A 22,564-nucleotide genomic window follows, 5' to 3' on the forward strand; every position below is an offset into this window, starting at 1 on the left:
TTAGAACCATCATCATGTCTACGTTCAGTATTTCCATCCTGAAGTCTTTCCAGTCCAGAAGACCAAGCTTATTTGACCTGGTTTGAAAAGGTGTGTAGATATATAATTTTATCATTCTTATATATTCCCATGAAGAAGGAGTTCTTTAATTTCTACTGGGTAGATTATTCTTCAGTGGGTGTTCTGGGGTTTCACATCAGTTTGTAATATTTGTGCCTGGTGGGCCCGGAGATATTTGTGTGTCTGTGTGTTTATCTCCTGACCCTTGCGACTCACTGAGAAGGGAAGGTGGGGACCACTGGGCTCTTGCCACGGCCTTGCTTTCCAGGTAGCTTGTTGGTATGTAAAATTCGGCTTTCCCCCTCCATGCCCTAACCACTAACCCTGACAGGGCCCCTGTGCCCTGGGTCTGTTCTCGGGGCTCCTGCAGGCCTCTTCCAAAGACAGACTCAGAGCCTCTTTTCATTTTAAAAATTTTGCTGCTAATCATTTCTGGAAAAACCCAACAGGTACAGTTAATTTTTTTTTTCTTTCAGAGTAGTAAAGATACAAAGCTTAAGAAAATGTTTATAGAAGCCTAGAGTTCTGGATTCTTTTTATAAAATGTACTTTTAAATCCCGCAAGTAATACACGTTTGGTGTGAAAACATAAGCAATACTGACGTATACCGAGTTAAAAGTTTCTCTATGGATGGTAATTTGCTGGGCAGAGCGTTTGCACATTAAAATTGTGATAGATACTAACAAATGGATGCCTTCCAAAAGCGTTGTACTGTTTACACGCCACCAGCAGCTTATTTCCCTGCACAGCTACCAGTTTCCCTAGGTGCTTCCCAACACTGGGTACAGCTTTGCAAATGTTTACCACTTTGATAGGCAGGAAAAGGGCATTTCATGTTTATTTGCATTTCCCTCATTACAATAGAGTTGAATATCTTTTTATATTTTATTGTTTGGCTCTTTTGTGAGACATGAAATCAAAGTCATCTTGTACTTGGGAATGTGTGAGGTACCTCTCCTGCTTCTGAGTTTTGGTGAGAGGCCAGAGGACACTTCGGGCGTGTCCTCTTCTGCCCCAGGCTGCGGTTCGGGCGGGGGCCCTGCCACATTCGCCGTGACTGTAACCTATCTTACCTAGAAAAAGTAACAATTTTCGGCTGTCATAATTAGCTGTCAAAGTCCCTTCAACTGCCTGTGAACTACACCACGTGTGCCACATCTTACTTGCTCGTCAACGTCAGGCTTCCCGAATGCGAGGGACCAGCGAGCACCACGGCGGGTTCCAAGGCGGCCTGGCCAGCGCAGCTGCCCACTTTTCCCTCGGACCCTGGGCTCCTAACGTGGAGACGTTGGAAGCTTGCGTCCCTCCCCCTGCCTATGGCTGAACACGGTCCCTGCACCCGCCCCGGCCGAGCCCACCGCCTGCTGCCCATCCTGGGGCTCGGCCGCACCCTCCCCCAGGCAGGTCCACGTGCCCAGCGCCTCCGCCCTCGGGGCTCCCGGCCACCATTCGCGCAGTTTCCCACCCGAACGGCTGGGCTGCTGCGCAGCCCGGGGACCACCAGGCGCGGGGGCGGAGCGCCCTGGCGGGAACTGGAACCGCTTCCAGTCCCGCCCACCGCGCCCTCGAGCCACGGACCCAGGGGTGTGCGCATGCGCACTATGCCCGCTCCGCGTCCGGCGGCTGTCGCCATGGTGACCGGAGCCCCGGCCGCCCCGCCCCCAGCGCCGCTGCCCGCAGACCTGGCCGCGCCCCCCCCGCAGGGTGAGGGGTTAGGGGGTCAGCTCGGGTTGCGGGGGATCCCGGGCTGAGGGGTGAGGAGGTCCGCCCGGGTTGCCGGGGCCTCGGACTGAGGGGTGAGCGGGGGCGGTCCGAGATGAGTGGGGGCCAGGTTAAGGGGGCCCGGGTGAGAGGTGATCCCGGGTGGAGGGTGAGGGGGTCGGCCGGGGGGTTCGGGGATCATCCCGAGGTGTTGAGGGGCCCGTGGTGGGGGGTGAGGTGTGAGGGGGTCAGCTTGGGGTGAGGACCCGAGGTAAGGACCTCGTGGAGTGATGTGGGGGGCGGGGACCTCGCTGAGAGGAGGAGGAGCCTCGTTGGAGGTGTGGGAGGGTCGGTCGGGGTCAGGGCCTGGCCGGAGGGGCGGTGACTTGGGGGTGGGGGGACCGCGAGCCGGGGAAATGGGGGCCCGGGGGGTGTGGCCCGGCCTGGAGGTGGGCCCGGTCCCGGGCGTACGGTGGGTCTCGCTGGGTGCGGGGACCGGGTCCGGTCCGGGAGGGGCCGGGGCGGGGTGGGGGTGGGGAGGGCCCGGTCCTGGAGGTGGGCCCGCCCCCCAGCCCGGCCCCGCCCGGCCCCACTGGCCGCGTCCGGTCCTGCAGGAGCCGCAGCCGGTGCGTCCGCGCTGCGGGCCGGCCGAGGAGGGGCGCGCACGGACGCACGGACGCACGGACGCTGGCGCCCGCCCGGGAGCATGTGGAAGCTGGGCCGGAGCCGGGTGCTCCTGGACGAGCCCCCCGAGGAGGAGGATGGCCTGCGGGCGGGGCCGCCGCCCTCCGTCGCCCCCGCCGCCGCCGCCGCCGCCGCCGCCGCCGCGCAGGTGAGGGGGCGCGGGTCGGGGAGGGCGCGGGTCGGGGAGGGCGCAGGTGAGGCCTGCGCTGCGTGGTTGGAGAGGCTCACAGGTGGGGTGCGCAGGTGAGGCCCGCGCCGCGCGGCCCGTTAGGATCCCGAGGTTGGTCCGGGGGCCACCGCGTGGCTCGTGGTGACCCCCCACGTTAGGAGTGACTGAACCCCGCGCCCCGCCACCCCCTTCGCGCGTGTTCGGGACCGCGGGCGCAGTCCCCGGAGGTGGTAGGGCACAGGGCGCGCACCCAGGAACCTCGGGCCGTGGCCTTGCCGCGGACGGGGACCGCGCCACGCCGGGGCGGACTCACGGGCAAGGCCTGGACCGGTGGGGGCCAAAGCAGCGCGCTTAGTGTGCTAAATACTTGTTTGTTTAAGCAACAGACCTTCACCTATGTTTAAACCTTTGGCTGGAGGAAGAAGGCAGATGTCCTTTATACAGAAAGACACTGGCCTTACAAGTTCAGAGGTGTGCCTGGAATGTTTAGAATTTTTTAATTAAAAAGGATCCCAGGTGGATCCTGTCTGCGCTACAGATGCTTGCCTCCACCTCATCCCCAACGCAGCGTTCCTTTCCATGTGCAGTGAAATTCAGCTCTTTATTTTATTTTTAAAATGACGGTGGTCATACAGTTTCTTGTTTGTTAAATGTTTGGAAACTCTCCTGTTGCTGGTGGCCTGCAACGGAAGTTAATGGGGATCGGTATCTTTCTTCTCAGGACTTGTAAATAGTTCACCAGATTGTTTCTTTCCCAGTTGGTTCTAAATAACTTACCTTGGAACTGAAGTTGTCTCGTCTTGATAAGACATTTTTTTATAGGAGTTAAATGCCCTTGATTAAACATTTAAATATGGTCCCTATCTGAAGTGTCTTTCAGAAATCAAGTTTTGGTGGTATTGGTGCTCACCTTACTCTTTATTTTTTAAATCTCAAAATGTTATGGTTACTTCATTTTTATAAATTTATTTATTTATTTATTTATTTTTGGCTGCGTTGGGTCTTCATTGCTGCACGCGGGCGTTCTCTAGTTGTGGCGAGCGGGGGCTATTCTTCGTTGCGGTGCGTGGGCTTCTCATCGCGGTGGCTTCTCTTGTTGGGGAGCATGGGCTCTAGGCACGCGGGCTCAGTAGTTGTGGCTCACGGGCTCTAGGGCGCAGGCTCAGTAGTTGTGGCGCACGGGCTTAGCTGCTCCGTAGCATGTGGGATCTTCCTGGACCAGGGCTGCAACCCGTGTCCCCTGCATTGGCAGGTGGATTCTTAACCACTGTGCCATCAGGGAAGCCCTTTATGGTTACTTTAAACAGCAGCTCTCTTAAGTATAATGTTGAGAATTTATATGCAGTTTAAGTGTTGTTATAGAGTGATTTAATTTTGTAAATAACTATTATTGGTCAAAGATAAGCAATATTTGTTGTTTCTGAACGAACTATTAAAATTTTTAAATTGATTCTTCCTATGTTCTGCTTGTATTTCTCCTAATGAATCCTAAAACACGTTTTTTCCTCTTAAGTTAAATTACTTACAGGGAAAAGTTGGAAGGATAGGAGATTGAACACCCACATATATACTTTCTAGACTCAACCATTAGTGATACATTTATTAAAACTTTTTTCCCAATCTTCAAGTTTACAGAATTACAATCTATACCTTTTTTTCTCACTGTGTATTTGTGTGTGTGTTTTAATAGTCTTTATTTTTAGGTACCCAGCAATTGAGTGGAAAATGCAGAGTTCCCATATACCCCCTGTCCCCATACAGACACAACCTCCCCCTGATACTAGCAAAATCCCATTTGTTACAACCAGTGAACCTCTATGGACACATCATTATCGCCCAGAGTCCACAATTTACATTAGGGTTCTCTCTTGGTGTTGTTCGTTCTGTGGGTCTGAACAAATGTGTAATGACATGAACTCACCATTATAGTGCCATACAGAGGAGGTTCACGCCTGAAAAACCCTCTGTGCTCTGCCTGTTCACCCCTTCCTACAGCCCCACAACCACTGATCTTTTTAGCCTCCGTAGTTTTGTCTTCTCCAGAATGTCAGAGTTGAATCATAAAATATGCAGCTTTTATAGATTGGTTTCTCTTACTCACTGAGCAGTATATTTAAGGGTCCTCCCTGTCTTTTCACGGCTTGGTAATTCATTTCTTTTTAATGCTGAATAATATTCCATCGTCTGCATGTACCAGTTTACCTGTTCACCTACAGAAGGGCATCTTGGTTGCTTCCACGTTTTGGCAGTTGTATATAAAGCTGCTGTAAAACATCATGTGCAGGGTTTTGTGTGGACATTAGTTTTTAACTCACTTGGATAAATACCAAGGAGTGATTCCTAGATCATAGGCTAAGAGTATTTTTGTTTTGTAAGAAACCAGACTGTCTCCAAAGTGACTGTGCCACTCTGCATGCCCACCAGCAGTAAATGAGGGTTCCTCTTGCGTCCTGTCCTTGCATTCTAATAGGTGTGTAGTGGCATCTCGTTTAATTTGCATTTCCCTGATGACACGTGATGTGGACCATCTCTTTATGTTGCTCATTTGCCATCTGTATGTCTTCTTTGGTGAGACGTCTGGTCAGATTTTTTTGCCCCATTTTTTGAGTTGCTTCTTCTCCTTATTGTTGAGTTTTAAGAGTTCTTCGTGTATTTTGGATAACAGTCCTTTATCAGATGTCTTTTCCAAATATTTTCTCCCAGTCTGTGGCTTGTCTTTCCATTTTCTTAACATTATGTTTCACAGAGCAGAAGTTTTTAATTTTAATGAAGTCCAGGTTATCAGTTATTTCTTTCATAGATCATGTCTTTGGTGGTGTTTCCCCAAAGCCGTCAGCACACCCAAAGTCATCCGGGTTTTATCCTGTATTATCTTCTAGGAGTGAGATCTGACTGCAGCTTCTGTGTTACTTTATTAAGGGTATCTATAGTTTGATGTGTTGAAAACTTCGCTATAGAAAAGCAGACTTTTTGTGGTAAGTCAGTCATACTCTAAATTGAGTTCATCAGGTAGATTGATCTTTATCCCAAAGCCAGCTTCTCTTAGCATTAAACTTTAAAATTCATGACAAGTCTACCAATAAACTTCTGCTGGCAAAATTTTATTTTAAAGTTGAAAGAGGTAGGAATTCATACGAGAAGAATTTAATGGATCTGTTAAATTGTGTCTCATTAGAAAGACGGTCTCATCTGTTTCATTTTCAGTCTCCGGCGGCCCGCCACCACCCCTCCACCCCTGTCAGCCCGCTCATATTAAACATGTAGGCTCAGAGTACACTTTGTCTTATTCTAGAAAGGCATTTAGTTTGTATTCAAATCTGGTCTGTTCGACCTACTTGAAAATCAGGTCACATGGCTGTAATCTGTGTTGTTTTTTTAAAAAGAAAAAAATAGCTTAATGTTAGGTTCTAATAAGTTTGAAGTGTGAGGCATTCAGTTATTACTTGGATTTAAGGAACACTTGACTGTACTAAAATAGCTTTAACATTATAGAAAATAAATTTCTCTGAGCATTTCTTTAGGCAATTGGCCTTTTTTGTCATGAATACACATCTGTTTTGTAACAGTGGGGTTTTTAAGGTGAATCATTTATTGTAATCATTTAAAAAAGAGAGACAAGTTTTAATGAGTCTAATTAAAAAGAAATCTGCTATGCATATGGTAAAAGATTTCTGGATATTAAATGCCGGGTCTTAACTTCTTCCTCTTTCCAGTGGGAAGTATTGTTACCTTTTTTTATATAGCTATCCATGAAACATTTATGCATATACATAAATGTATGTTTAAAATCGTACATTTGTTTTCCCACTACAAACATTTTTCTGCACTTTAAATTGTTCCCTCGATAAATAATATGTGTACCATGGAACACTTCCTTCTTAGCACTGCAGCTGAAAAAAATCATCTTTAAGCCTGTGTATTATTAAATCTAATTGGGCTCCTTCTGGTGGATACGGAGTTGCTGAGTCTTCTTTAGGCCCTGCTCCGGGGTCTGTGAGTGGTGAGAAGGAAATGGGGGTCTGCGATGAGATCCGCGTGCTGAGGTTTGGGCCGGCCTTCACTTGCTTTGAGCTGCACTGCAGTGGGACTTAGTTAGCTGTACTTTAATGTCCTTAAAAACAAAACTCATGGTGTTTTTGGCATATTTTCATGTTAAAATTTTAAAAGACTTAGACATATTCTGTAGGCATTCCAAAAAAAAAAATCAGGGAACATTTCAGGTGCTTTTTACTCTGCTCTGAAGATAGGAAGAACCAAGGGGTAGTAAGTCTTAGTTGAGATGACACCGAATCTTTCTTGCGGGGTACTGTGAGAGCTCTGTTTAAGTTTACTTTATGGTGATGGGAAGAAAGGAGTGAAGTAGATGCTTGGAGGTTTATGGGAGCGCTTTAGTTGAGAAAGTAAATGCTCTAAGGCCTCACACTCTTTCTTGGGGGTGATATACTGGGGGGAACATGGGCTTTGAGGATAGACTGGGCTTTAATTAACAACTTTAAGACACTTACCCCTTGCTTTTTCCACTTAGCAATACGTTTTGGATCCGATTGTTATGTGAAGAGCTTCTTTATTCCTTCAGTGTTTGTGTGTGTTTCGGTGTTGTATGGTATTTCCTGGTATGGATATAGAGACTTTAAATGCCAGACCTCTATTGGTGACCTTTAGGAGGTTATTTCTAGTCTCTTTCTATTACAAACGTGCGCATAAATCATTTCACGTATCTGACGATAGATGTCTAGAAGTGGAGCTGCTGAGTCCAAGGGCACCTCCCTTTGTAATTTTTTTTAATCAAACATTTATCATTTATTAGTTTATTTTTCTTTTTTCTTATTAGTTATCTATTTTATACACATTAGTGTGTACATGTCAATCCCAATCTCCCAATTCATACCCGCCCCCCCCCCACTTTCCCCCCTTGCTGTCCATGTATTTGTTCTCTACATGTATGTCTCTATTTCTGCCTTGCAAACTGGTTCATCTGTACCATTTTTCTAGATTCCACATATATGTGTTAATATACGATATTTGTTTTTCTCTTTCTGACTTATTTCACTCTTTATGACAGCCTCTAGGTCCATCCATGTCTCTACAAATGACCCAGTTTCGTTCCCTTTTATGGCTGAGTAATATTCCATTGTATATATGGACCATATCTTCTTTATCCATTCATCTGTCGATGGGCATTTCTGTTGCTTCCATGACCTGGCTATTGTAAATAGTGCTGCAGTGAACATTGGGGTACATGTGTCTTTTTTATTCTTTTAAAGCTTTTTTTTTGTTAATTAATTTTATTTTATTTATTTTTGGCTGTGTTGGGTCTTTGTTGCTGTGCGGGGGCTTTCTCTAGTTGCAGTGAGTGGGGACTACTCTTCATTGCGGTATATGGGCTTCAGTAGTTGTGGCTTGTGGGCTCTAGAGTGCAGGCTCCGTAGTTGTGGCACACAGGCTTAGTTGCTCCGTGGCATGTGGGATCTTCCCGGACCAGGGCTCGAACCCATGTCCCTGCATTGGCAGGCAGATTCTTAACCACTGTGCCACCAGGGAAGCCCCATGTGTCTTTTTGAATTATGGTTTTCTCTGGGTATATGCCCAGTAGTGGGATTGCTGGGTCATACAGTAATTCTATTTTTAGTTTCTTAAGGAACCTCCATACTGTTCTCCATAGTGGCTGTATCAATTTACATTCCCACCAACAGTGCAAGAGGGTTCCCTTTTCTCCACACTATCTCCAGCATTTGTATGGAGACACAAAAGACCCCGAATAGCCAAAGCAGTTTTGAGAAAAAAAAAAAATGGAGCTGGAAGAATCAGACTCCCTGACTTCAGACTATACTACAAAGCTACAGTAATCAAGACAATATGGTACTGGCACAAAAACAGAAATATAGATCAATGGAACAGGATAGAAAGCCCAGAGATAAACCCACACACCTATGGTCACCTAATCTATGACAAAGGAGGCAAGGATATACAATGGAGAAAAGACAGTCTCTTCAATAAGTGGTGCTGGGAAAACTGGACAGCTACGTGTAAAAGAATGAAATTAGAACACTCCCTAACACCATACACGAAAATAAACTCAAAATGGGTGAAAGACCTAAATGTAAGACCAATTATAAAACTCTTGGAGGGAAACATAGGAAAAACAGTCTTTGACATAAATCACAACAAGATCTCTTTTGACCTACCTCCTAGAGTAATGGAAATAAAAACAAAAATAAACAAATGGGATCTAATGAAACTTAAGAGCTTTTGTACAGCAAAGGAAACTATAAACAAGACGAAAAGACAACCCTCAGAATGGGAGAAAATATTTGCAAACAAATCAACGGACAAAGGATTAATCTCCAAAATATATAAACAGCTCATACAGCTCAATATCAAAAACACAAACAACCCAATCAAAAAATGGGTGGAAGACCTAAATAGACATTTCTCCAAAGAAGACCTACAGTTGGCCAAGAGGCACATGAAAAGCTACTCAACATCACTAATTACTAGGGAAATGCAAATCAAAACTACAATGAGGTGTCACCTCACACTGGTTAGAATAGGCATCATCAGAAAATCTCCCTTTGTAATTTTGATAGATGTCTCGAAACTGCCCTCCCAAAGAGGTTGCATGAATGTATGCATCAACCAGCCATGTATGCAACTGGCTTTCAGGATGGGCTGGCCAATATGATACAATGCAGTATGTCTGCAGAGTTTTAGATCTGATGGGTGAAAAATACTACCTTAATGTGATTTTAATTTGTGTTTCCCTCGTGGATGATATTAAATAGCTTTTCCTATGTTTATAAGCCTAAACGAAGACTTGTAAAGTCTTCCCCATCAGTCCTGTTACCATGTCACTAGATGGATTAAACTGGAGTCAAAATAACTGCATTTATGTGCAGATACAGCCTGGTGGTTCAGATATGGACGTTGTCACTGGTGTCCATATCCATATGCCTTGGTTGAGTCCCACTCCTGCTGCTTGTTAGCCAGATGCCCTTGTGCAGGCCCCCCATCCAGACAAGCTTCCGGTTTGTTTTTCGTCTGTGAGATTGGGATAAGGTGAAGCTACTCTACCGTGTATTGTCTGTTGTCCTTAGACACTGCTAAAAGCCCTTGACTGGGTTAGTGCCACCATTTGCCCAATGTGTAAACCAGTCACAAAGCGGGAGGGTGACAGCTACTACTAGGTGGTGACAGAGACTCTCTACTTGACCAGAATGGAGTCAGGCTCCCTTGTGCCCTGTTTCTGATCAATGTCAATGAGTCTTGACCCTGAGAATCTTTGTCAGCAGCTCTGGAATCTTCTTGCTGCCCGTGTGGCCCAGCCGGGGTAGGGGTGGGGAGGCTACAGATGGACAGGAGCTTTGAGGGTGGCAGTGACAGTGATCCCAGTGTCAGCCCAGCTGCGCTCCTACCAGTGACACCGACCTCCTGCATCTCACTGATTTGATAGCATTCAGAGAGCACTTAACTGTCTTCTTAAGAGTCATCTACATTCTAGTCCAAAGGCTCCACAGAGAAGGATTTTATGTCCACTGCTGTGACCCTAATGCCAAGAAAGGGCTGGGGGTGCAGCTGTGCGCACCTGTCCGTGCTTGTGGAGTGAAGGGACTGGGTGCAGGATTGTCGGCACCACCAGATGTGGGAACTGGGGTTGTGTGTAGAGTGCTGAGGGGGGTTAAATGGGTCATCAGGGAAGGAATCGCAGCGTCGGTTTTCTTTTCATCGGCCTGGAAGGATGAGTGGGAGTCATCTAGCCTAGAAGATCTGATTTCTTCCTGGATACAGGTTCATTTGGGACTAGGCAGATACTTCTTTGTGAGGTTAGTCTTACTGCACATTCCCATGATAAATCTGATGTTTAGTCCGCAAAACTCCTTTCATCAAGTAAAAGCAGACAGTTAGTTGAGGGAAGGGGAGGAAGAGGAGGAGAAGATAAAAGATCAGAGGTAAAATACTCCTTCCTTCTAGATTCACTTAAGGCATCTCAAAGGAGGCCTGAAGTTTCTCCTGTTTATGAGACAGAGTAGCACGGTCCAATAGAAATACAGTGCAAGAATGTTCTGGTAGCCACACTAAAAGTGTTTTTTAAAAAGGTGAAATTAATTTCAATGCAATATTCTAAATTAAATATATCCAAAATATTAATTATATCAATATGTAGCCAATATAAAAATTTGTTAAGGAGTCACTTTACTTTCACTTTTTTTCATACTAAGTCTTTGAAATCTAGTGTGTATTTTACATTTACTAGCACATCTCAATTTGTATACTCACTTTTCCTCAGAAATACGTGGTCAATATTTAGATTTTATAAAATTTGCAGTTGAAAAAGTAGATTGTTTTATCCAAGTTGTTCCGAACATACATAACAGTTTTCTAATAACTGAATTGAGTGTCTTTTTTTGAATTGGTACATAAATAATTTAAAATGCGTTTCCTCAGTCGTGCTAGCCCTGTTCCAGCTCCCTGGCAACTGTGTTTAGCTGCTGGTTAGTGAATTGGATGGCATAGTTCCGGACTTTTCCCCCAGATTCAGATCAGCTCATCTCAGGTTTGTGGATGCTTGTACGTGCCTGGGCCTGTGAACCTCTCTAGGCATGAGCTGGTTGAATTCCAAGGTCCCCCGCCCTGTCCTGTTAGCACAGTGGCCACTTGAGGATGGAAGTGGTTAAGGCTTGGTGTCTGTCTCAGGCCCCAGGCCCCAGCACGTTACTCTGTATGATGTTCACCTGTCAATGCTAATATTAAGCATTTAGATTGAAATTGTTATTCCTATGAGTTTAAAATCCTAGTTCATAAGGTTCACTTTTACTGATTTTACTAGAACTTAAGGTCGTACGACTTAGAATATTCTTTAAAAATTGCTACTCATTAAAAATTGCATCACAGAAGATTGTGATGTACCTTAAGGAGAAGATGCATGTTAGATGAGCTTTGTTCAGGCGTGAGGTCAACGTTAATGGCTGTACAATACATATTAAATAAAGTGTCTTTATACAGAAACACACACAAAACAAGGCTATGTATTGAATGATTGACGAAAATGTGACAGAGGCTCACAGGAACCTGACCCTGTATTTCCTGTAAGAGCAGTGATTCAGTATTTGCTGATTCATTGTCCGTGGCAACTCTTACATCGCAGCTGCCTTGAATAAGGAGAATCAACTCTATTTTACATTTGAGGAACTTAAGGAAGCTAAAAAACTTGTGCAGAGTTATGTAGCCACTAATAGGAATTTGAATCCGGGTTTCTCTTGAGGTTTTTTTTTCTTTTGCTACCCTCTTTCTCTTACCTTACAGGTTATCATAAATTCGTGATATTTTTCTTCACTTTCCAAACATTCATATTTTATATTCAAAAAATTCTAGGGCTTCAACAATTAGTGCCTTAAAAAGCATTGATAAAATTGTGTCTTGGCTCAAATTTCAACAAAAAAACACCCTAGGATACTTTTACTTTTTGCTATGCTTAAGTATTGTAATAATGAGTGTATCTATCGAAGTCTTACTATGGGAGATAGATGGTTCTCTGGTGAATTAGTAAGTGAAAAGTACTAGAACATTGTGAGAAAAGCAGAGCTGTCACACATACACGCACCCTTTTCTTTATTCACCTCCTTTTCAACTTAATTATTGGAGGAAGAGCAGGTAGACTTTAAGCCGGTTCTTGAGGAAAGACAGTGAGAAAGGGGGGGAATGGCGTAGCTTTGGATCCAAAAGAGGTTTGGGGGATAGAGAACAAACCAATTTAACTGGCACGGGAGGTTGGGAAGCCCCATTAAGGGTTCCAGACTTCACCTTTTAGACAAATATTGAGGGCCTTTGAGTCAGGGCTTCATGCTATTTGACGGGAAATACTTGTCTGAGGAGGAGGGATTAGAGGCAAGGTGCATTTGAAACAGGATTCTGGTGTAGGAGTTGGGACGTGAAATGAGAGCCTGAATTCTAGATGGATCAGTATCAGGACAAGAGGGAAGAAGTGAGCTTGCCAAAGCCAGTGGAAGAGAGCTGTTGCCTTTTGAGGTGAAGGTCAAAGGCTGAAGGGCAGTCGGAGTGATCAGGACGAAGATGTCACCTCTGAGCAGCAGGGAAGCCCAGGGCGCTGTGGCTTTGGGAGCAGCTTAACGAGTTGACTGTGGACCTGTGACTTGGGGACGGCGTCGCACATCCTGACGGACGAGCTGCGCAGGTGCGGTGCTGGGGGGAGGAGCTGAAGGGCTCATCATTTGTGAAAAGCTGCAAGGGCCTGGCTCTCCATTTCAGAACTTACACTGCAGCTGATCGATGAACTGGGACCGGGGGAGAGGGAGTAGGTAGCCCGGTGTCAGCGGGCAGACCTGGGCCCACCTGTCACTAATTGTGTGACTAGGGGCAGATGAGTCAGTTAGTTATTCCCTCTCCAGAATCCCTGTTCTCAGTGAGAGGTTTACAGCAGGAATTGGGCTGTGCGCGCTGTACAGTCTCCATCACAGCTGCTCAACTTTGCAGCTGTCCTGTGCAAACAGCTACGACGTGTGTAAGTGAACAGGTGTGGCTGCGTTCCAATAGAACTGTATTTACACAAACTGGGCTGGGCCATTCTTTGCTGGCCCCTAGTTTAGACTAAAGGATCTTTGAAGTCTCTTCTAATTCTAAGGCATCTTGATTCATTAGAGGTTTGCAGTGTAGACCTTGTTGTGATTTCAGGTACAAGTAGGGAGTCTTAATTGCTAAACTTGGAAATAAATGGCAGGGTGCTAGAGCTCATTTATATTCTTCCTGGGCTTACATTTCGTTAATTAACAGGTGTGCATTTGTATAGCTTTCCATGCTTTCACATAAATTAATTGTCTAGTTTGGTCCTTTATCTCATTCCATGATGAAATGAGTCATGCTTTTATGGTCAAGGAGACGACATTAAGAACAGCATGTGATCGTCCGCATCATCTTAACCCAGATGGAGCGTGGAGGCAAAAGGAACCGGGAGGTGTTTTGAGACAGTAAGAACTGTGTGTGTAATGGTGTTCATCTTAGTTCTGCGGAGCCTGGGGGCCAGCAGGTGCCCTTCTGGGGAGACTGCTGACTTTCCCCCAGTAGCAAGTGTTCATTGGGTGTACAGTTCCCTAACCAGAGAGCATCGTTTGCACCAGCAGGGGCTCTGTGTCCAGGTTCTGGCCTGTCATGTGAGAGGAAGCCGTGTGTGCACCTGCCTTGCTTCCTCTCTTCCCCTCATCACATAGGTCAGTGGTGGCGGGCTGTCTTCCACCCCAGAGGTGGTGTTGTGTGGCGGTGTGCTGTGTTACAGCAGCAAATTTTATTACAACCAAGAGGCTTTGCTACACAACCCCCGTGACCTACTGTAAGTCACGTACCAGTTACTTCATTCTCCCTCTTCTGCATCAGTTAAACTTTAAAATAATACCTGATGTGATTTAGTGCTTCCTTGTAACTATTCATGTCTCTTTTTAGATCTTCTTTGCCAGGTATTTGGCTATAGCTAAATACTAAGCTTGTTGACTGAAGACCAGTAATACTTTTTAAAAACAAAGTTCTATAGTGATGGTGTTTTAAACAATAAATGGACAAGTTTTGCCCCAAGATGTAATTATAGACATTGATCGATGTGCCAAGAAAGTGTGCTAAGAAATTTTATAGAGAAAAGACAGTCTGTAACTATAATTAAGACTGATCATCTCCACACCTTTCCATTTTTATCATAAGGAATATATATATCTCCGTGTTGTTTTTTCCTGATACCAAGCAGTTCTCCAATTTTCTGACACCAAGTGGGTGTTCCGCGATTCATTTCAGTTCTGACACTACCTGAAGTTAGCACAGACCCCACAAGTGAAGGGCTCAGTCCCACAGGACTGCCGCCATGTCAGAAGTCAGCCACAAATGGGGTGCCCAGGCAAGCATAAGAGGAGTGATGCCAGCACGATGGTGGAAAGGAAGCCCCAAGCCTATTTCCCCTCGGAGATACTGCCTTAACGATATATGGTCCAAAAAAGCCATTATGACTCCAGAAACCAGTTAAGAAGTTGCAGTAAACCAGGCAGGCACAAAGCTGAGAACAGCTGCATTGAAATGGGTAAGGAGGTTGCTTCGCTTCACTCACAATAGCCATTCCCACAAGTGTCCCTTAGCACAATTGGTAGTAAACGCCAAACTCAAGACTTCTCCGTCAGGAAGGTAATAGAAGAGTGGAGCATGTGCCCTACGTTCTGGCTTTTTGAGAAGCTGCCCAAGGGACTAGCTTGTCTCACCTGACTGGCATACTTGGCACACCTGGGGCCACTGAGAACATATGAGAGTTCAGCTGCTTGTTGCGGTGCCAGAGAACCTACAGACAGATGCCAGAGGGAAAAAGAGGTTACAAGCTCTGGAAAGAGAAACTGAGAAAACTCTCCAATTGGGAAATTACATGCACAACCTCAGAGGAGACACATCCCCAGAAAAGATTTAGAGGCTCCCAGAATCTCTAGCCAGCATGCTTGGTGAAGGTCTTTCCCTGTACAAAGCCAGTCCATAAAGACTGGGAGAGGTGGCAGTTTTTTCAAATGCCCAAATCTCAGCAAAAAATAATGAGGCATCTGAAGAAACAGGGAAATATGGCCTAGTCATAGGAACAAAATAAATATCCAGAAACTGACCCTAAAGAAGCTGAGATCTGTGAATTACCTACAAATTCAAATTAATTGTCTTAAACACAGTATGCTACGAGAGAGCATAGAGAACTAACTGCAATTGTGAAAATGATGCATGAACGAAATGTAAATATCAACACAGAGGAACTATAAAAAAGGACCAAATTGTGGAGCTGAAGAATACAATAGCTAAATTGAAAATTTCTCTAGGGGGTTCAACAACAGAATCGACCAAGTAGAAGAAAGAATCAGTGAGTTTGAAGACAAGTCACTTGAAATTACCGAGTCAGGAACAAAAAGAAAAAAGAATGACAAAGAGTGTAGAAGGCCTAAGAGACTTATGGGACACGAATAAGTGGACCAATACATGCAGTGTCAGAGAACTAGGAGAAAAGGGCAGGAAGCTTCCCAAACCTGAGGAAGGAGATAAATATCCAAATTCAAGTTGCTCAAAAGAGGCCCAAACCAAGACACATTATAATAAAACTGTCACAAGGCAAAGCCAAAGAGGGAATCTTAAAAACAGCAAGAAAAAAGCGAGTTGTCACATACAAGGGAGCACCCATAAGATTCTCAGTGAATATCTTAGCAGTAACGTTACAGGCCAGGAGGAAGTGGGATGATATAGTCAAAGTGCTGAAAGAAAATAAAAATGCCAACCAGGAAAACTATCTGGCAAAACCGTCCTTCAAAAATGAAGGAGAAATAAGACCTTCCCAGAGAAATAAAAGCTGAGGGAGTAATTACCTTGTCACTAGAGTTGCTTTAGCAGAAGAACTAAAGGGAGTTCCTTCACATTGAAATGAAAGGATGCTTGATGTAACATAAAAGCATGAAAACATAATGCTTTTTGTTAAAGGTGAATATATAGACAGGTATAAAATCTGTAATACTGGTGTTACGTAGATCACTTTTAATTTGGGTATAGAACTTAAAAGATAAAAACATAAATATAGTAACTATAAATAAATGTAAAAAGATGTAATTTGTGATATTGATAACAAGTGGAGGGGAGATATAAAGGAGTAGAGTTTCTGTATGTGATTGAAGTTATTCGTTTAAAAGATTGTTGTAACTATAAAATATATTATGTAGCCCCCACAAAAAAATACCCGTAGAATATACACAAAAGAAAATGAGAAAGGGATCGAAGCATGTCCCTACAGAAAACCAATGAAACAAAGGAAGGAAGCAAGAACAGAAAAGAGGAACAAATAAACTGTAAGACATACAAAAAACAATCAACAAAATGGAAATAGTAAGTGCTTCCCTATCAGTAATTACTTTCAGTGTAAATATGTTAAACTCCCCAATCAAAAGATACAGAGTAGCTGAATAGATTTTTAAAAATAAGTATGCAAGGGCTTCCCTGGTGGCGCAGTGGTTGAGAGTCCACCTGCCGATGCAGGGGACATGGGTTCGTGCCCCGGTCCGGGAAGATCCCACATGCCGTGGAGCGGCTGGGCCCGTGAGCCATGGCCGCTGAGCCTGTGCGTCCAGAGCCTGTGCTCCGCAACGGGAGAGGCCACAACAGTGAGAGGCCCGCGTACCGCAAAAAAAAAAAAAAAAAAAAAAAAAAAAATGCAAGTACATCAAACAAAAAAATAAGTCAAAAATTTGTCACAGGAGACAAGGAGGGTCATCATATATATGTTACATATATATTATATATGTAATACATATATCACAGCTCCCAAATATATGAAGCAAACATTGACAGAATTAAGGACAGAAATAGACAACAACATAATAATAGTAGGAAACTTGAATACCCCACTTCCAGTAATGAGTAAAACAACATACAGAAGATCAGTAAGCAAACAGCAGATGTGAACAATACTATAGATCAAATGGACCTAACCAGACTATATAGAACATTCCCAACAACAGCGGAATACATGTTCTTCTCAGATTAACAAAGAACATTCTCCAAGGGAAATCATGTTAGGCCACAAAACAAGTCCTAATAAATTTAGTAAGATTGAGATCATACTGAGGATCTTTTGAACCACAGTGGAATGAAACTAGAAATCAATAGCTAAAGGAAAACTGGAAATTCATAGGTATGTAGAAAGTAAGACACTCTTGAACAACCAGTGGGCTAAAATCACCAGAGAAATTAGAAAATATCTTGAGGCAAATGAAAACAAAAACGCAGGACACCCGGATTTATGGAATGTAGCCAAGCAGTACCAAGAAGGAGTTTATAGTGGCAGATACTTACATTAAAAACTAGACCTCTGGGGCTTCCCTGGTGGCGCAGTGGTTGAGAGTCCACCTGCCGATGCAGGGGACGCGGGTTCTGTGAGCCATGGCATGGCCGCTGAGCCTGCGCATCTGGAGCCTGTGCTCCGCAATGGGAGAGGCCACAACAGTGAGAGGCCTGTGTACCGCAAAAAAAAAAAAAAAAAAAAAAATTAGACCTCAAGTCAATATATTTACACTTTAAGGAACTAGAAAAAGAACAAACGAAACTGAAAGTTAGCAGAAAGAAGGAAAACATAAAGAATAGAGCAGAGAGGAATGATTAGATAGTAGAAGAACGACAGAAAAAAAGTCAGTGAAACTAAAAGTTGGTTTTTTGAAAAGATTAACAAAGTTGACAAACTCTCAGAGGAAAAAAAAGAAAAATCAGAAATGACAGGTGGTATTAAAACTGATGTCACAGAAATAAAAAGGATTACAAGAGATTGCTATGAACAATTATACACTAACAAATCTGATAAACTGGAAGATAGGAATAGATTTCTAGAAGCATACAACCAACCAAGACTGAACATGAAGAAATAAAAATCTGAACAGATATATAACTAGTAAGGAGTTTGAATCAGTAATCAAAAACCTCCCAACAAAGAAAAACTGTGGACCAGATGGCATCACTGGAAAATTCTTTTGAACACTTAAAGAAAATTAACACCAGTCCTTCTTAAACTCTTCCCAAAAATTGAAGAGGAAGAAACATTTCCAAACTCATTTTATGAGGCCAGCATTACTCTAATAGCAAAACCAGAAAAAGATACTACAAGCAGACTTCCCTGGTGGTCCCGTGGTTAAGACTTCATGCTCCCACTGCAGGGGGTGTGGGTTTGATCCCTGGTCAGGCAACTAAGATCCCACATGCTGCGTGGCGTGGCCAAAGAAAAAGAAAAAATGCTACAAGAAAAGTATAGAACAGTATCTTTGATGAATATTGATACAAAAATCCTCAACAAAATACTAGCAAACCAAATTCAGCAACACATTAAAAGGATGATACACTATGACCAAGTGGGATTTATTCTTGGAACCCAAGGATGGTTCAAGATTTGAAAATCTATGTGTAACATGCCACATTAACATTGAAGGAGAAAAACCACATAATTACCTCAATTGATACAGAAAAAGCATTTCATAAAATTCAGCACCTTATCATGACAAAGCATTTAACTGATTATAAACAGAGGGAAAATACCACAACATAATTAAGACCATATATGAAAAGCCCACAGCTAACATCCTACTCAGTGGTGAAAAATTGAAAGCTTTTAATCGAAGATCAGTAATAATGCAAGGATGCCCATTCTTGCCACTTCTGTTCCATGTAGTGCTGGAAGTCCTAGCCAGAGCACATTAGGCAAGAAAAAGAAATAAAAGGCATCCAAATTGGAAAGAAAGAAGTAAAATTATCTCTTTTTGCAGATGACACGATCTTATACATAGAAAACTTAGAGATTCCACAAAAAAAGCTTGTTATAACTAATGAGCAAATTTAGAAAAGTTGCTGGATACATAATCAGGTTTGTTTCTATACACTACAGTGAAAATTCCAAAAAGGAGATTAAGAAAAAAATCCCATTTACAGTAGCATCAAAAGAATCAAAAACTTGGAATAAATTTAACCACGGGGACAAAAATGCAATGCACTGAAACTAGAAAACGTTGCTGAAAGAAATTAAAGAAGACACAAATAAGTAGAAAGACATCCTATGTTCATGGAGTGGAAGACTTGATATTCTTAAAATATCCACACTACCCAAAGTGATCTATGGATTCACTGCAATCCCTACCAGATCCAGTGGCAGTTTTTGCAGAAATAGAAAAATCCATCTTAAAATTCATATGGAATCCTAAAGAACTGTGAATAGCCAAAATACTTTTTGACTAGCCCCCAGTTTTTTTCTTGAGAAAGAAAAAGCTGGAGACCTCACACTTTCTGACCTCAAAACATATTACAGACTACAGTAACATAAACAGTATGGCACTGGCCTAAAGACAGACATACAGACCTGTGAAACAGACTAGAGAGCCCAGAAATAAACTCTCACTTATGTGGTCAAATGGTCTATGACAAGGGTGACAAGAACACATGATGGGGAAAGAACAGTCTGTTCAGCCAATGAAATGTAGAAAACTAGTTATCCACATGCAAAAAAATGAAGTTGAACCCTGGCATTATACCATGTACAAAAGATAACTTAAAATGAATTAAAGACCTAAACATAAGATCTGAAACCATAAGACTCCTAGAAGAAAACAGGCAAAAATCTTCTTCGTATTGGTCTTGGCAGTGATTTCTTGGATATGCCACCAGAACACAGCCAATAAAACCAAAAATTGACAAGTGAGGCTACATGAAACTTAAAAACTTCTGTGCAGCGAAGGAAACAACAGTAAAAAGGGCAGCCTGTGGAATGTGAGAAAATATTTGCAAACCTCATACCTGAGGTTTGGGGTTAATATGCAGAATATAGAAATGAACTACAGCTCAACACCAAAAACAAACAAGGAAACAAACCTGATTTTTAAAATGGGCAAAGAACTTGAGTATACATTTTTCCAAAGAACTATGCAAATTTACTATATTCTGTTTGCATGTAAATGCAAATCAAAACCACAATATCAGCTCACACATGTTAGGATGGCCACTATCAAAAAAACCCCAGAAAATAACAAGTGTTGGTAAAGATGAAATTGAAATTGAAGAAATTGCAACCCTGTGCACTGTTGGTGGGAATGTAAAATGGTGCAGCCACTATGGAAAACAGCCTGGAGTTTCTGAAAATGTTTTAGAGAAGTACCATATGATTCAGTAGTCCCACTCCTTCCTTCCATAAAGAAAATGTGGTCCATGCGCAGAATGGAATAATGCTTAGCCTTTAAAAAGAGGGGAATCCTGTCATGCTCCAACATTGATGAACCTTGGGGATATTATGCTGAGTGAAACAAGCTCACCACGAAAAGATAAATGTGTATGATTCCACTTATATGAGGTCTTGAAATAATCAAAGTCTCAGACACAGGACATAGAATTGGAGTGCCCAGGGCTAGGGAAGGCAGAAAACAGGGAGCTACTGTTTGGTGGTTAGGAGTTTCAGTTTTGCAGGATGAAAAAAAGTCCTAGAGCTCTCTTGCACAACAATGTGAATATAGTTAGTACTGTACTTGCTATAGACCGAATGTTTGTGTCTCCCCGCAAATTCACACGTTGAAACCTAACCCCCAAGGTGATGGTGTTAGGAGGTGGGGCCTTTGGGAGGTCATAGGTCATGAGGATGGAACCCTCATGAATGGGATTAGTGCCCTGAGAAAGGAAGCACCAGAGAGCTCCCTTCTCTCTTCCGCCATCTGAGGACATAGGGGAAAAAGTGCCATTGTGAACCAGGAAATGGGCCTCACCGTACACTGAATCTGCAGGCCCCTTCATCTTGTATTTCCAGCCTCCAGAACTATAAGACATAAATTTCTGTTGTTTATAAGACACCTAGTCTGTTGTATTGTGTATGGTAATCCCAAACTGACTAAGACAGTACTATATACTTAGAAATGGTTAAAATGGTACATTTTGTGTTATGTGTTTTTTACCATAATAAAAAAGTGGGGTGCCCAGGCTACCCACACTTCTCTCTAGCTGACTACAAGTCAGGGGTTCCATGATCTCCCATTGGTTTCAGTAATTAACTAGGAAAGCTTACAGAAATTCAAGAAAGCACTTTACTTAAAATTAGAGGTATATTGTAAAGGATAAAACGCAGGAACAACCAGATGGAAGAGATGCATGGAGGCAGGTGTGTGGGGAGGGGCCTCCTCGACCTCTGTGGACCTGCTGTCTTCCCCGCGCACGTGCCCTCACCAGCCTGGAGGCTCCTGAACCTGTTATCTGGAAGTTCTGTTTCCTCCTATCAGGCAGGATAGATGAAATCACTGGCATTGGTCACTGAGTCAATTTTAGCCTTTCCCAAAGGTCAAGGGAGGGGGCGGTGGTGGGATGCAGGACGGACAGACGGAAAGTTCTAACTATAGGAGTTTGCTTTTCTGGTGGCCAGCCCCCATCCTGAAGTTCTCTAGCCCCCCCCCACCAAGACCCCCATGCGTCATCTTATTAGCATACAAAAGACTATAAATTCCAAGTCTTTAGGGGGCTTTGTGCCAGGAAGCAGAGACAAAGACCAAATATTTATCTTTACCAAATCCCCAATATTTGATTTGTTGTAAATGTATATGGATTTCAAACTAGACTTTTTATTAAAATACGTAAATGTTTTCTTAAAAAAACTTTAAAAAATGATAAAATCTCTCAGTTTTTCTCTGTTTTTCCTCTTGCTTTTATGCTGAGAAAGGCATTTCCTTCCTTGAGATCAGATTCTCCTTAGTTCCTTTATGGCTTCATTTAAAAGGAAAAACTCTTTCATCTGTGTGGAATTTATTTTGCTGTCTGTTGTGAAAATAAGAACTTAAGTTTTTTTCTCTAAGAGTAGATAAGCAGTTGTTCTAAATCTTTTTTTTTGTTTAAATCATTGTTCTTTTACCCTCTTTGACACATCACTCTTATTAAAATTGCTGTGTGTTATGGTTTGTTGGGTTTTTCCATTCTGTTCTCTTGAATTCTGCCTATTCTTGTTACATTTCCACAGTTTACTTGCTGAAGTTTTATAATATGTTTAATAACTGTGGCACAAATTGCCTTTTATTAGACTTTTTAAAATGTCTTCCTTTTTGTGAATGAAAAATGTTGCCTGCCACATCCTGAAAAAAGGGTGTTGCTGCCATCAAACCACTACAGCCCCTCCTGATGGTGCGCCCTGAGGGGACTCAGGCTGGAGACAGATGGGCTGACTCAGCCACTGCAGCCCTCCCCCCTTCCCCACCCCCGCCCCCCACAGACTGTGCACCCTGAGGGAACTTAGGGTGGGAAAGCACAGGATGCTGGCCCCAGAGAGCTGAGGTGCATAGCAAAGGAATGATTTCAGAGTCCAGACTCCTGCATCTTGCCATGCACAGAAAAGCACTAAATTCCTTAACTTGGTTTTCTTTAATTAACAGTAGTACTCTTTGGATGTTCCCACT

The 22,564-nt window shown here is 43.3% G+C and overlaps 1 protein-coding gene across 1 annotated transcript in view; it reads left to right on the forward strand.

Moving 5' to 3' along the window:
* Window positions 1-1,216: 1,216 nt before the first annotated feature.
* Window positions 1,217-22,564, forward strand: part of TDRP (testis development related protein) — a gene marked incomplete at its 5' end in the record, with an annotated part of 54,397 nt that continues 33,049 nt past the window's right edge. The window contains 5 exon segments of the mRNA XM_030762548.2: window positions 1,217-1,303; window positions 1,305-1,625; window positions 1,627-1,751; window positions 2,377-2,461; window positions 2,463-2,594. Coding sequence (XP_030618408.2) covers window positions 1,217-1,303; window positions 1,305-1,625; window positions 1,627-1,751; window positions 2,377-2,461; window positions 2,463-2,594 — 750 coding nt within the window.

This window comes from Delphinapterus leucas, chromosome 21 (assembly GCF_059928025.1).
Source record: "Delphinapterus leucas isolate spDelLeu-1000000601 "Yukka" chromosome 21, BTC_Dleu_Yukka2, whole genome shotgun sequence".
In the NCBI taxonomy this organism is placed as follows: domain Eukaryota; kingdom Metazoa; phylum Chordata; class Mammalia; order Artiodactyla; family Monodontidae; genus Delphinapterus; species Delphinapterus leucas.